This window comes from Apus apus, chromosome Z (assembly GCF_020740795.1).
Source record: "Apus apus isolate bApuApu2 chromosome Z, bApuApu2.pri.cur, whole genome shotgun sequence".
Lineage (NCBI taxonomy): Eukaryota > Metazoa > Chordata > Aves > Apodiformes > Apodidae > Apus > Apus apus.
In genome coordinates, this window is record NC_067312.1 from 51,309,672 (window position 1) to 51,323,936 (window position 14,265).

General features: G+C 43.0%; 1 protein-coding gene across 3 annotated transcripts in view; it reads right to left on the reverse strand.

Moving 5' to 3' along the window:
- The window catches only part of MCC (MCC regulator of WNT signaling pathway), a 211,012-nt gene that overhangs the window by 182,695 nt on the left and 14,052 nt on the right, over positions 1–14,265 (reverse strand). For 2 of the 3 annotated variants that reach the window (XM_051641981.1, XM_051641982.1), the window contains exon 1: positions 2,491–2,729. In XM_051641981.1, coding sequence (XP_051497941.1) covers positions 2,491–2,722 — 232 coding nt within the window. In that variant the 5' untranslated portion in view covers positions 2,723–2,729. Of the gene's footprint in view, positions 1–2,490; positions 2,736–14,265 lie in introns of those variants that run through there. The other variant, XM_051641985.1, reaches the window with a different exon arrangement.

Genomic DNA, 14,265 nt, shown 5'->3' on the forward strand with positions numbered 1-14,265 from the left:
TCATTCCTACCAAAAGTTTTCATCAGAACTTTCTGTAACTCTTCTTCATCAACCTAGAGGGAATAATTTCCTATAGCAGAAGCAATTATGGGAAATAAGGAATCTACAACACAAAGGCCTGTGAGATCACCATCTAGGTCTTGTTCCTCTCAACATGCCCTCACCTGGTTTAACACTGCACAGAAGATACTATGTTCAGTTATGTTACTTCAGTCCTTGTCTCATTAGGATTGGAAGGTATCTAATAAGCTCCAAGGGAAGGAAGCCACACCTATATTCCACCCTGACTATGGCAACTTACTCCATGAGAGAAATCAGGCTGGTGGTATTAGAAAGGGGCAGGTGAAGGGCATGTCACCACATAAGTCAGGAGAGGGTAAGTAGGAATGTTCTGGAAGCAACCCTTGTTTCACAAAAGCTAGAGTGTGGTATGTATCACACTGCTCATCCCTGAGCCAAATGAAGCATGGCCTCTGTAAAAATCCCAGCTGCACCCTTTTGTTTTCTTAAGCTTACCAGAGTTTGTGTAGAAAGCATAAACTGGGACAAAAGTGATGCTGCAATCCAGTTTCACAGTCCATATGGAAAGCCATAGCTCCATGTCTTGCCACTGGAGTTGACCAAGAAGCACAGACAGCAGAACGTTGCTCTGGAATGTGCCCGATTTGTGGTGCTCTGCAGAGCTGTGTGGTGCTAAGAAGGCCAAGAACCAGGCTCCAGATCTAGTCACACACTTGTGTCTGAGCCAACCATTTTATTGACTTTTGCTAGCAGCTTCCTGTGTTTCTCCTGTAAGCATGGTCTGCTCACTAGTCTGTCTTCCCCCTTTCCTGTTTGCTAATTTCAAATACAGTTGATAGTGGTGCCAAAGTCTCAAACATACTAAATTCTTGCAAGTTCTACGGAAAGCACATAGTGAAAGACTCTGTAAGTGCTCCTGCTGAGAAAAATATTGCAATGTGATGCAACATTCAACCTTGATTAGACACCCTAGGGGTTAAAAAACAACTAACTAAACAAACAAAACCAAAACAAAAAAACCCACACACATGGAAGAAGGTCAGGAAATCAAAACAAAAGGTTTCTTCTTCATACAACAAAAGCGTAAGCTGTGCTAGTCCTTACTTGAGGATGTAGCAAATGCCATGTCAATAACAAAACCCTTGGAAATCCAGGTTTGTTTGTTCTGGTCCTCATAGAACTTATGACTACATTTCTTAAAAAAACTCAAACAAACAACAAAAAAACAACTGACAAAAAAAGAAAAAAACACAACAAAAAATCTTGATAAGGACATAGAGTGTATCATCAGTAAGTTTGCAGATGACACCAAGCTAGGCGGGAGTGTTGGTCTGCATGAGGACAGGGAGGCTCTACAGAGGGACTTGGATAGATAAGATCGTTGGGCTAATATTAATGGTATGGGCTTCAACAAGGCCAAGTCCTGCACTTGGGCCACAACAACCCCAGGCAACCCTACAGGCTTGGGGAAGTGTGGCTGGAAAGTGTCTGGCAGAAAAGGACCTGGGGGCTCTAATCGACAAGCAGCTGAATATGAGCCAGCAGTGTGCCCAGGTGGCCAAGAAAGCCAATGGCATCCTGGCTTGTATTAGAAACAGTGTGATCAGCAGAAGCAGAGAGGTGATTGTCCCCCTGTACTCAGCACTGGTCAGGCCACACCTGGAGTGTTGTGTCCAGTTTTGGGCACCTCAATTCAAGAGAGGTATCGAGGTGCTGGAGCGAGTACAGAGGAGGGCAACGAAGCTGGTGAAGGGCCCAGAGAATCAATCTTGTGAAGAACACTTGAAGGAGCTGGGAATGTTTAGTTTGAGGAAGAGGAGGCTGAGGGGAGACCTCATCAGTCTCTACAACTACCTGAAAGGTCATTGTAGAGAGGTTGGTGCTAGTCTCTTCTCACAGGTAATTAGCGACAGAACAAGAGGGAAGGGCTTCAAGCTGCACCAGGGGAGGTTTAGACTGGACCTTAGGAATTTTTTTTTTCACAGAAAGAGTGGTCAGACACTGGAATAGGCTGTCCAAGGAAGTGGTTGAGCCACCATCCCTGGGTGTATTTAAGGGCTGTTTGAATGTGGTGTTGGTGGATATGGTTTAGGGGAGAACTTTGTAGAGTAGGGATGATGGTTGGGCTTAGTGATCCCAAGGGTCTTTTCCAACCTGAATAGTTCTATGATTCTAAGAACTGGACTCTGACAACAGGTCAGTTACATGCAAAGCCAGAACACAGATAAGCAAGCTCTTCAGGAAGATGTATGAAGTACCTCTGAATGCAAAAAATATTCCTTAATTTAGGACACATGAAAAGAAAGACTATTGGGATGACTAGTGCAGGCTCTCTTAAAAATTTTTTTAAAAAAATCTAGGTGTGTAGTTTTTTAGAAGAAATCCTGATGGCAGTAAAGCTGTAACAAAACCCTCCGAATTTATCTTTTGTTAAATTACACCAATAACACATTTAAAAGTCATACCTACCTAAACTGTTATTGCTGCTAGTTGGCCAGGAAGCTATCCTATCCCTTAAATTTTTCTTCTTACAAGAGTCCGATTTCACAGAAAGCTCCACTTCCTCCTTCCTGATTTCTCGTACCAGTTCCATGCGGCACAGACTAAAATCCTGGAAGGAAATTTTTCCATTTTCATCTGCTCCCAGCTGGTGCATGATCTCTGCGACAGACTCCTCCATATTCAGCTGGCGGCACACCATCAGCAAGTCATTCCTGAAGATATTTTTAGAGGGAAAATGGGGGCAGGGGAAGGATGGAAGTAGAATAAAGATTGGAGAAATGAGAACAGAGAAGAAAAAAAACAAAAACAAAAACACCACAATTTAGTTCAGAAGAAGAGGAATACTAACTCTGTCTCATTTGGAAATGCATTAATGCATAGGCATTTAAAACCAGTAAGTCAATTTTTGGTTCTGTTAATTGAACAAGAACTGAGGAAGTTGATACGACTGAGGCTGGTAAGAAATTCCAACACAGAAAGATTATGGAAAAGAAGGCAACAGTTTTCTTTATGTGTTATCCTCTATTTCCATGCTATTATTACCACTTTTACTAGCAGAGATGGACACAAGGGAGAGCTCAATGAATCCTGCTGCTGATCTTCACTGTACCTTCTGAAAAGGTGACATAATACGAATTTAAATAATTATCTTACGTCTAGAACAATGGCTACTTAAATTTCCCTTTTACACAGGACAGCCTAAGGAAGTGTCTTTTGTCCCTGGACAGCAGTGAGCCAAAGAAGAAAAACAAGGACACAGAAAACAGCAGAAAATACTATTTCAGATAACTGGCTTCAAGCCTGTCTACAAATACTATGACTACAACACACGAAAAATACACTAGCACCAACTGGGAGTGGCCAAAAGATAGCTGCAAACAAATCAACATGGAAGACACTTGAAGCATATGATACATTTACAAATTTACACTATGTGCTTTTAGGAGAGAAGCATGCAAATAGCCCTGAACATAGTAACATGGCTTAAAATAAAAATAATAAAAAAGTCAGCAACACTATGATCAATGCCATTGTTCATTTTATTGTGAAGACAACAACCTCAAAAACATAGCTTCAGCTTGATTTGGGGCATAACACTAGTCTCGGGAGAAAACAGTCTGAGGGGTTTGTTCCCCATTACTGTGCCTTTCTTCTTTTTCAAAACTAAGTTAAGATTGAGTATATTGAAAAAATTCTCAACAGTAGCAAATGGTAAAAAAAAAATAAAAATAAAAATAAATCAGCAGTTGGTAACTAAAGAATGGTGAATAGCCATTAACACATCTACTCAGGGAACAACAGGAAAGAAGATACTGTATGTTAATTGGATATGAATGTAAGTTGTCCATTAGACAAACACCTGATACTCTCCAACAGTGGCAGATGTGCAGCGCAGTGAAATTCCTCAGTCATTTGTTTCATCAGAGATTAAATCAACCACTCAAAGGGAAGGTTTTTTGAATATATTGTCACACTATTTTTTAAAAAACTGTAAACCACTGTATAAAGACATTGCTGTTCTTAGGCAAACAGAACCCTTCAGCTGTAAACTTAACCCAAATAATCCTCCTGAGCATACACTGAAAGCACCTCTGCTCCTTTCCAGATGCTCATCATTTTTATACACAGAAAGTTGATAGACTCAGGGCTGTCTCATTCTGCTGCTACGCAAGAGAAACTTAGCTAACAAAAAAAAACCAAACAAGAGTCAAAAGAACCTCTTTCATCCTCTTTTCCTCCTGTTCCTCTCCCATCTAGTCCTGTCGCACTTCAGAGAGAAAAAGGCATGCGGAGAAAGAAGGCAACAAATCCTGCAAAAGCTTCTCCAGCAACTGAAGGATGACAGATACGTATCTGTCAAATTACATCTAATCATATTATAATCAAAATGTGGGTAAACCAATTCAGTCAGATCTGAAGCAACTGCTGCTCTACACTATCAGAATCTTCTTGGTGCCCCATTCCCTCTGATTTAAAAAAGTTTAAAAGAATTAACACTACTATTCCTTTTCTAAGCAATCGAGGAATCAACAAAGAGAGGTGCTATGCTGGACCTTGTCCTCACCAACAAGGAAGGGCTGGTGACAGATGCTAAGCTCAAGGGCAGCCTAGGTTGCAGTGACCATGAAATGGTGGAGTTCAAGATCCTTAGGACAGCAAGGAGGGCTACCAGCAAGCGTACTACCCTTGACTTCAGAAGGGCGACTTCGGCCTTTTCAGGAACCTGCTTGAGAGAGTGTCTTGGGATAACATCCGGGTGGGTAGAGGGGCCCATGAAAACTGGCTGATATTCAAGGGTCACCTTCTCCAGGCCCAAGAGCATTGCATCCCAACTAAGAGGAAGTCAGGGAGAAACTCCAAGAGGCCAGCGTGGATGAGCAAGCAGCTCCTAGAAAAGCTCAATCTGAAGAAGGAAGCCTGCAGGGGGTGGAAGCTAGGGCAGGTATCCTGGGAGGATTACAGAGAGGTTGTCTGAGAAGCTAGGGATCAGGTGAGGAGAGCCAAATTCCTGCAAGAATTAAATCTTGCCAGGGATGTTAAGAAAAATAAGAAAAGCTTCTTTAGGTATGTTGGGGAGAAAAGGACATCCAAGGAGAGTGTAGACCCTCTCCTGAAGGAAATGGGCAAGGTAGCAACACAGGACATTGAAAAGGCTGAGGTCCTCAATGACTTCTTTGCTTCAGTCTTCTCTGGCAAGTGTTCCAACCTCAACACAAAGGCCACAGCAGGTGAAAGCAGGGACTGAGAGAGTGAATTACCCCCCGCTATAGGACTAGAGCAGGTTTGTGACCATCTAAAAAATCTGAAGGTGCATAAATCTATGGGACCTGATAGGATTCACCCACAGGTCCTGAGGGAGGTGGTGGATGCCCTTGCTAAGCCTCTATCCCTCAGGAGTCAGTATTAGGACGAGTGCTGTTTAACATGGACAGTGGGATTGAGGGTATCCTCAGGACGTTTGCTGATGATACCAAGCTGTGTGGTGCGGTTGACACCCTAGAGGGAAAGGATGCCATCCAGAGGGACCTTGACAGGCTGGAGAGGTGGGCCAATGCCATCTCATGAAGTTCAACAAGGCCAAGTGCAGGGTCCTGCACCTGGGTCAGCACAACCCCAGGCACAAATACAGGCTGGGGGAGAGAATGGCTAGAGAGCAGTCCTGAGGAGAAGGACTTGGGGGTGGTAGTAGATGAGAAGCTTGACATGAGCTGCCAGTGTGTGCTGGAGCCCAGAGAGGCAATTGTGTCCTGGGCTGCATCAAAAGAAGTGTGGCCAGCAGGGTCAGGGAGGGGATTCTGCCCCTCTGCTCTGCTCTGGTGAGACCCCACCTGGAAACCTGGGTACAGTTCTGGTGCCCTTAGCACAAGAAAGATATGGAGCTGTTGGAGAGGGTCCAGAGAAAGGCCACCAAGATGATCAAAGGCCTGGAGCACCTCTGCTATGAAGACAGGCTGAGAGAGTTGGGGCTGCTCAGCGTGGAGAAGACAAGGCTCTAGGGAGACGTTATTGCACCTTCCAGTACTTGAAGGGGCTACAGGAAAGCTGGGGAGGGTTTTTTCATCAGAGAAGATAGTGATTGGACAAGGGGTAATGGTTTTAAACTGAGAGAGTGCTGGCGGCCAGGGAAGCAAGCAGTCCAGAATCAATGTGATTGATAAAGCAAGCTTCGATTTATTGAATACACAGTGTTACTTTTATACCCTTTTCCGAACCTATATGTAGTGAATTCATTGGATAGTAACTACTTGTAGTGAATTCATTGGATAGTAACTACTTGTAGTGATTTCACTGGATGGTAACTACTTGCAGTGATTTTACTGGATAGTAACACACATCTGAGTTCCAGGGTTCTTCCTTGTTTTCTATTGTTCTACTTCTCTACCTTGTCCTTGAGTTAGTTTAAGCTAACAGAGAGATTGTTTATACTTGTGTTAGGCTAAAAAAAGAGATTGCTTGTACAGCTCCTATTTGTGTTACACTCTCAAGGCCTCTCGAGGAGATAGCAAGGGCTGCTCAAGCCATTCTTCAACAAGAGAGGGGAGATGTAGGTTAGATATTAGGAAGAAATTCCTCACTATAAGGGTGGTGAGGAACTGGAATGGGTTGCCCAGGGAGGCTGTTGATGCCCCATCCCTGGAGGTTTTTAAAGCCAGGTTGGATGAGGTTTTTTGCAGTCTGGTCTAGTGGCAGGATTCCCTGCTCATGGCAGGGGGGGTGGAACTGGATGATCTTTAAGGTCCCTTCCAACATCATGATTCTATTCTATGATTCTACTTTGCCATTCTCACTTTTCACTATTTCTTTCCTGCTATCCTTTTCTTAAATACTTTTTGAGCTACACTGCATGATACTACCACACAGATTAACCCCACAAGTAGTATTAATATGTCATGGTTTCTTTGAAGTGTTGCTTATTTTCGTGTTGTACAAAAGCCTTCAGTAGGAGGAAGGCAAAGGAAATGTGTAATAATACCAGTATTATTTGACTTATTACTATATTTAGTAGTATTGCTGTTTCACTAATATCTTAACTTAATTCAGAAGGTTTCTATGAAAACAGGATAAACATCCAAAGCTCTTACATGAACAGTTTCACTAAAGTAATTTATTCTCACAGCCAATGTCTACCTGTTCCACAGAAAGAAGCTGTACACGGCATGGAACTTTTTAAGTCTGTTCCATGCAGGAATTCCAGTGCTGCCACAGCAGACTTCTTGGTAGAGATGTTAACAGTAAAACTGGGGTGTAATAATCATTATGACCATGTATTTGTCAATAAATAAATAAATAAACAAACAAACAAACATCTCCTCTTATTACAAGAAATAACTTCATTATAAGATAATTAAATTACACTGTGTAAGCCAAACATACATGATGGATACTTACAGTTAAAATTTTGGTCAGAGTTTTGCTCTTAGCTTTGAATCTGGTCAATGAAAAAATCGATAATCTCAGCATGGCTCAGTCCTCAGTTTTTAAAAATTCAGGCAACAAAACAAACCAATCTCACAAGGGTTGCAAAGAAAAAAAATAAGACAACAAAGCACTCAGATTTTTAAAAGGGGAACAACAAAGAAAATTAACTATGTCTACAGGTGTTCCCTTGAGACAGGTGAGACAGCACCACAGACTGAGTGACTCCCCAGAGGTGTGCTAATTTTGAAGTAACTGTCAGGAGAAGAGGGGTAAAGTGATCCTGCCAAGGGTTCCCAGGACAGAGGAGCTGCTTTTCCAGACTGTGGTGGTAGGAGGCTGTGGCACTGGCACAGGCATCACACTGCCCCATCTGCCACTGCTGTAAACCTCCACCTCAATACAGCCCACACAAGATATCTCCAAATCCATATCTGGTTGATGACCCTTAAGCTGCTAAGATGTTGAGATAAATCCAATCAGGAGTAGGGCCGAGCAACAACACGACAACCAATACGATCTTGCATATCGTTCCACTTTATTGTTAGTTCAGTTACTCCTTATATACTTTAAGTTACTGTCCACGCAGCTGTGCATGCGGACAGATACCTTATGTGATTGGCTAAATACCACTGGTCACGAGGCAATCTTTACTTTGCTATTGGTTAGTCATTATGTTATGACTTTATTCATCACATTAGGCCTTTATGCATTATAAGCAGTAAATAGATACATTCTGCAGTCTTCTCATCCGTCTTCTCATCCTTGGGTGCCCAAAGAAGATACATTTCTCCAGGTTCCGAAGGCTAAAGACAATCCTGGCTTTAAAGAAGAACAATGATTAGTTTCATACTCTGCTACTACAGCAAGGATTGTTGAATTCTTGCAAGCTTACAAAATCATGTCCCTGCTGCATAAGAAATTCATTCACAACTGGCTGTATTAAAAATTGCTCTACACTTCCCCCTTTTTCTTTTTGCAACAGCCAAACATGATTCATCACAGACTGCAGGCTATTTTGGATAAAGCACAAACAACAAGCAAGTAATATAAAAGCTACAATCACTATTACAAAAATTAAAAGTCCTCCCCTGACTAGATCTAACAACCAGCCTGTTAAACCCCATTTGTTAAACAATTGATCTAACCAAGAGCTGGAAAGGGTTATATGCCGAAAGTTCTCCTGTAGAAGTTGAAGTCGTTTATGAATGGACACAGAATGATCTGATAAATTCATGCAACACATGCCTTCAAAATCCTCACATCCATGACCGTGAGCCAAAAGCAAAAAATCAATTGCTGCACGGTTTTGCAGTGTAGCGTGTCGGATGCTATCAACATCATTCAATAAATCATTCAGTATCAATGAGGTACGGTTAAATTGTTTCACTCCCCAACAAGCCAAACGTTCAATATTTTTGTCATTAATTGCAGTCATGACTCCAGGCACAAAAATTACTGATAAAATTGCTGCACTGTGACTTGGTATCTCAACATGGTCATTACAACGCTCATCAAAATAATGTAGTGAGCGCTTCTGCTGAGCAGCTGAAACAAGATTTCTCATTGTTGGGGTAAGCATTGTCAGCCGACCAAGATAACAAGGTCCTCCTATCGGCCTATATGGAATACCAGGCCAGGCACGGTCACCACATATGAGAAAAATTCCTTTAGGCAGTAATTTTCCCCCCATGGTGTTTACCAATGCTCGAGTTTCTATCTCATTAGGCCAATGTTTGGTATCACCACTAACATCCTGAAACATAATCCTGTTTTTATCATGTCCCATATGCCGTTCTTGTGCCTCAAAGATAAAAGATCCAGTACCATTATAAGCATACAATTGATCTGGGGCACAGTTAGCCATGTGAGACAAGTTGCTTAATGGAACAGGAGGCACACTTGCCATTAATCCAACTTCTTGTAATGGGTTTGGACTGCTTACTTTTAGGCCTTGAACAAACACTTTCTGCCATATAGACTGATTATAGGCAGGCCATGTATAATGGCCTTGCTTTAAACATTCTCCTGTGGCTCATGTAGTAAAATCAGGTGCCTTTCCTGACCACCAACTCTTAGATGCATTGATCATTTCTTCCACATCATGTAATGGTATGCCAATTAAACAAGTACGGAAAGGATTGTCTGCTGTTTCCATGCTTAGACATAGGTCTGTTACTCCTGAGGCATTAGCCTAAGTAAGCCAAATATTTGGCCTAGGAGATATTTGTGAAATTTGTGAAATCAAGTTACGGGCAATCCCCCACAGGCACAAGATGCACATTCCAACCTAAACATTTTTTACGCAGAGAGAATGTTACAGCGCGTACTGCAGCTTGCATGCGCCAACAAATATAAGCTAGATCTCTTTGATGAAGGCTTTCTGGCATCCACACTTCCGGAAAAGGTGTATTTTCATCTACCCCATAAACTGAGCACAATCTCTGAGAAATTGCTGAATTTCAAACCGTGATCGACATTCCCTACATAATAGATGTGTTACATAAATCCAATGAGATTGTCTATGAAATATACTATTACAACTTCCACATTGAAACACTAATACACAGTTAGAAGAACAAAAAGGGCAGACAAGGTCAGCATTACACTGTACACGTTGATTGACGCTATAATTGCCAAAGCTTCTGCCTTGTATAATGACGCTAGCTACTGCATCTGGTGAAAAGTTCAGCAGATTCAAGAGTTGTTGCAGTTGTCAAAAATATGGTTCACAGAAATATTGTCGCCTCCACAATCTTCGTTCTTCGTCTGGATCTCTTGACATACAGGACGAGTGAAACGGCTAGGAACCCACAGCGGGCCAGAGTTTAAGTCGCCCAAACTCTGCTACGTGAGTGGCATCCATTTGCCACAGTTCGAGACCCATGAGGCCTTTAGGGTTTACCCCTAATCCTAGTCCTGGCCCATGACGGCTACACTGAGGACAGGCTCGAACGATGCCTTTGGCATCATTCCATGTCAACTGAAACTGACGCTTCAATGCTTTAGTGTTTTGATGAAATGTATCATGACTGCTTCGGGCTTGCTCAAAGGTGTTAGATGGTGGCAAATGTATTGCTGGACTGACGAGCTTATCTGCTTGTTCATTTCCTTCTCCAAGGCCTTGTGCCCACATGTGACTCCTAACATGCATAATGCAATAGGGATGTTGGCGTGTCTGTAGCTGACCACGTAGCCAGAGGAATAACTCTCCCAGCCGACAGTTATTTGTGTCTCTTATTGATGCATTTTCTAGACACTGAACAACTCCTACCACATACAAAGAGTCAGAGACAACACTGAGTGGCTCTTTTGCCCAGGAGGCAAAAGCCCAACATACTGCCTGTAATTCCAAGGTCTGCAAGCTATCAGTGGTGGTGCCTTGAATCACATGTTGCTGCCAGCTATCATCAACACGCCAAACAGAAGCTGCTCTTTGAGTCTTTCTACCAGCATCAGTAAAGACTGTTAGTCCGTCAACAGGTTGCTCAGATAGCAATGGACAACGAATCCACTCATAGCATTTCAGCATTCCCCAAACTGGACCTTTAGGTAACATATTATGAATGTTACCAGAAAAATTTAACAATGCAGTCTGTAATGAAGTGGCATGATGGTAACACCATTCAAAGTCCTCCATCGTGAAGGGGACACTGATGTCCACTGGATCTTCCCCAAGCAACTCCCTCGCTCACAGGCATCCTTTGCGAATCAAAAGTGCAGTGGCTTCCAGTTGTGTCTGCAACCGATGCTTTGGTTGGGCCGGTAGAAACAGCCATTCTATACACAATGCAGTTGAATCCTGCTCCTTCTCCCCCTTTTTCTTTTGCCACTGCAACAGTGCTGCGAAAGGAGCATCAGTTACATTAAGGACTGCTAAAGAAAGAGGTTGGCCAGGCAGACGCCGAGAGACAGCGCCGGTTGCAGTCTTTTCACTGATCCGGGCCAATGCAGCCTTCTGTTCTGTGTTGCAAGATCGTGGTGATGCGGCATCTGTTCCATGGAGCCATGGTAGCAGTGGTCATAGATCTTCATTAGAAATACCTACAACCGGCCATACCCACTGTAAATCACCAAGCAATCGCTGAGCATCATGTAAAGTTTGCACTTTCACATTCAATGGTCCCTTCAGTGGATGAATCTGTGCATCAGATACTTGCCAACCAAGATATTTCCAGGGCGCTGACCTCTGCACTTTTTCTGGAGCAATGATTAAACCCTTGTCCTTTAGGCTGTCGATAATAAAGGCAAGGTGAGTCTCTGTAACAGGAGTTGAAAAAGCAAACAGGATATCATCCATGTAATGGTAAATCAGTGCAGAAGAAAAATGTTGTTGAATAGGTTGTAGCACCCAAGCAACATAAGTCTGATACATAGTAGGCGAGTTCTTCATTTCTTGTGGTAAAACCACCCACTCATAGCGCAGTGCAGGTTCCTGTTTATTTATGGCTGGCAAGGAGAAAGCAAACTGTTTAGTATCATCTGGATGCAGTGGAATGGTAAAAAAACAGTCCTTCAGATCAATTATTAAAATATGCCAGCCCTGAGGTATCATGGTGTGTGCCGGCAAAGCAGGTTGTAGTGCCCCCATAGCAAGCATTTGTGCATTTACTTTTCACAGATCATGTAGCAGATGCCATTTTCCAGATTTCTTTGGAATCACAAAAATAGGGGTATTCCAAGGACTCGTGGAGGGTTGTGTATGTTTAGCTGCTAATTGTTCTTGCACCAATTGATGAGCCATGGTCAGCCTTTCTCTGGATAACGGCCACTGATCTACCCATACTGGTTAATCTTGTAACCATGTCAGCTTCAGTATGGGAGGCTGTGTGTCAGTGACCGCACTTAAAAAAGCTCATTTGTAAGAACCATTCCCATTTGTCCCAGTAAGTCATGACCCACAAGTCCTTGAAGCTCCTCAGGCAAGGGAACGACGTAGGGCTGAACCAATATCCTTTGCCCATCTGCGAATTGGAATTGAACAGGTTTAGCACTGATCCGTGGAATCTGTGAACCCCCCACTCCTACCACTTGTGCCACTGGTACAGTCAAAGGCCAAGAGGATGGCCAATACTTCTCGTTGATGAGGGTGATATCAGCTCCTGTATCCAAAATTAATAGGAGACGAATTTGTACAGATCCCATAGACAAGGTGACTGGATGTTTTGGTCGATCTCCCAAGCCGATTGTTAGAAATGTTTGGTATCCTGTAGAGCCAAATCCCCCATCTCGCCGAAGAGGTTGTGATGATTGTTGCTGAGCAGACTGCTGGATTAAGGCTTCAAGTGCCACAATTTGTGCAATTTTGCTACCCTTTGAGATAAAAACAGGTGGTTGGAGTGCATAAGCCATAATCTTGATTTGTCCGGTATAATCTGCATCCATAACTCCTGGGAGTATTACAACTCCTTGTTTCCCTGTTGATGATCGGCCAATTATAAGTCCACCAAAAGTTGAATCCACTGAAAACAAAGGGCCAAAAGCAGTTGTAGGAATCAATGTAACCTGTTTGTCCTGTAAAGTAACATCTATTGCTGTTTCCACATCAAACCCAAGACTCCTTCTTGTGGCACGGGTGTGGCATTGGAAGAAGCTGTTTTCCGAGCTTGGGGATGGCCTATTTTTATCATTGCGCGGGTCCCCTGCACGCTTCTCCAGCCGTTTCCCGATTTTCAGCAAACAACTGTAGCACGTGTACTAGTCTGGCATGTATCACACCAGATTGGAGCAGTACACGAACGTTTCACGTGACCTCCTTCTCCACATCGAAAACATGCACCAGAGAGACTAGCTTGTCATAGTGTTCCCTTATTTTTGTTAGGTGTTTTATGTGAGATAGCAGCTGCAACTACAATCCCTTCTTTTACAGCATCTTTTATAGTAGCAGTAAATGCTGCAGTTTGACTTAAACTTTCTGCCCGTACCGCTCTTTCCACCATATGATCAACACCAGATCCTTGGGGGAGAGTTGCCAGTATTGCTTTAATCTTTGCAGTAGCATTTTCAAAAGCCAGTGTGTGATACAAATGATCAGCTACTGGTTGAGGCAACTCTGGGGCATCCTTTATTGCTGTTGCTAATTTGTCTACTTTTTTAATCAGTTCTGTCATCTGCTCAGACAACTTTTTACTCTCCTTGTGCTGGGTTGAACAAGCACCATGTATTTCCTCGCCGTCTCTCTCCTCATCCTCCTGTTCATTAATCCATGCTTGCACCTCCTCATCTGATTCTACAGCCTCCTCACCCTCATCTTGTAACTCTTTCATTTAACAGTTTCAAAGCATTCTGATTTAAAGCAGCTGCAGCCAAGTCCAAAGCACCCCCCAAAGTACCTTCTGCCGCACTAGGACCCTGCTGAGATTTAAGCTGAGCTTTCAGTTCTTGTAGATTAGCTGCTACTGGAGCTGTCATCCCTTTTATTGGTCGCAAGTGACCGACCCCAAGGAATTTTCTTAAGCGGGACAGCTCCTCCGCTCCAGATGATTTATTCTTCCCTAATGCTGTCACAGCAGCAGCTGTAACTTTCTTTTCTGCTTTCATTGCCTGCGAAGTATCAATCAGCACTTGCCATACAGGACCCAGTTCTTCAGCTTCACGACCATCTCGCCCAACAGCTATAGTTGTTTTGAACAAAGCTTCTCCCACCTCTTGCCATGCAGCAACATCAAAAAGGAAGGGAGGGGACTGTAATAAATTCCGTTGCCGAGCTCATTGAACTAGGCCATCTATTTTATCTTCCGTTATTTTTTCCCCTCTCTTAGAGAGAATAGTAGCTAATAAACGGACTGCCGCAGTTATTTCCATAGCGGTCTTACCTGCTGCTTG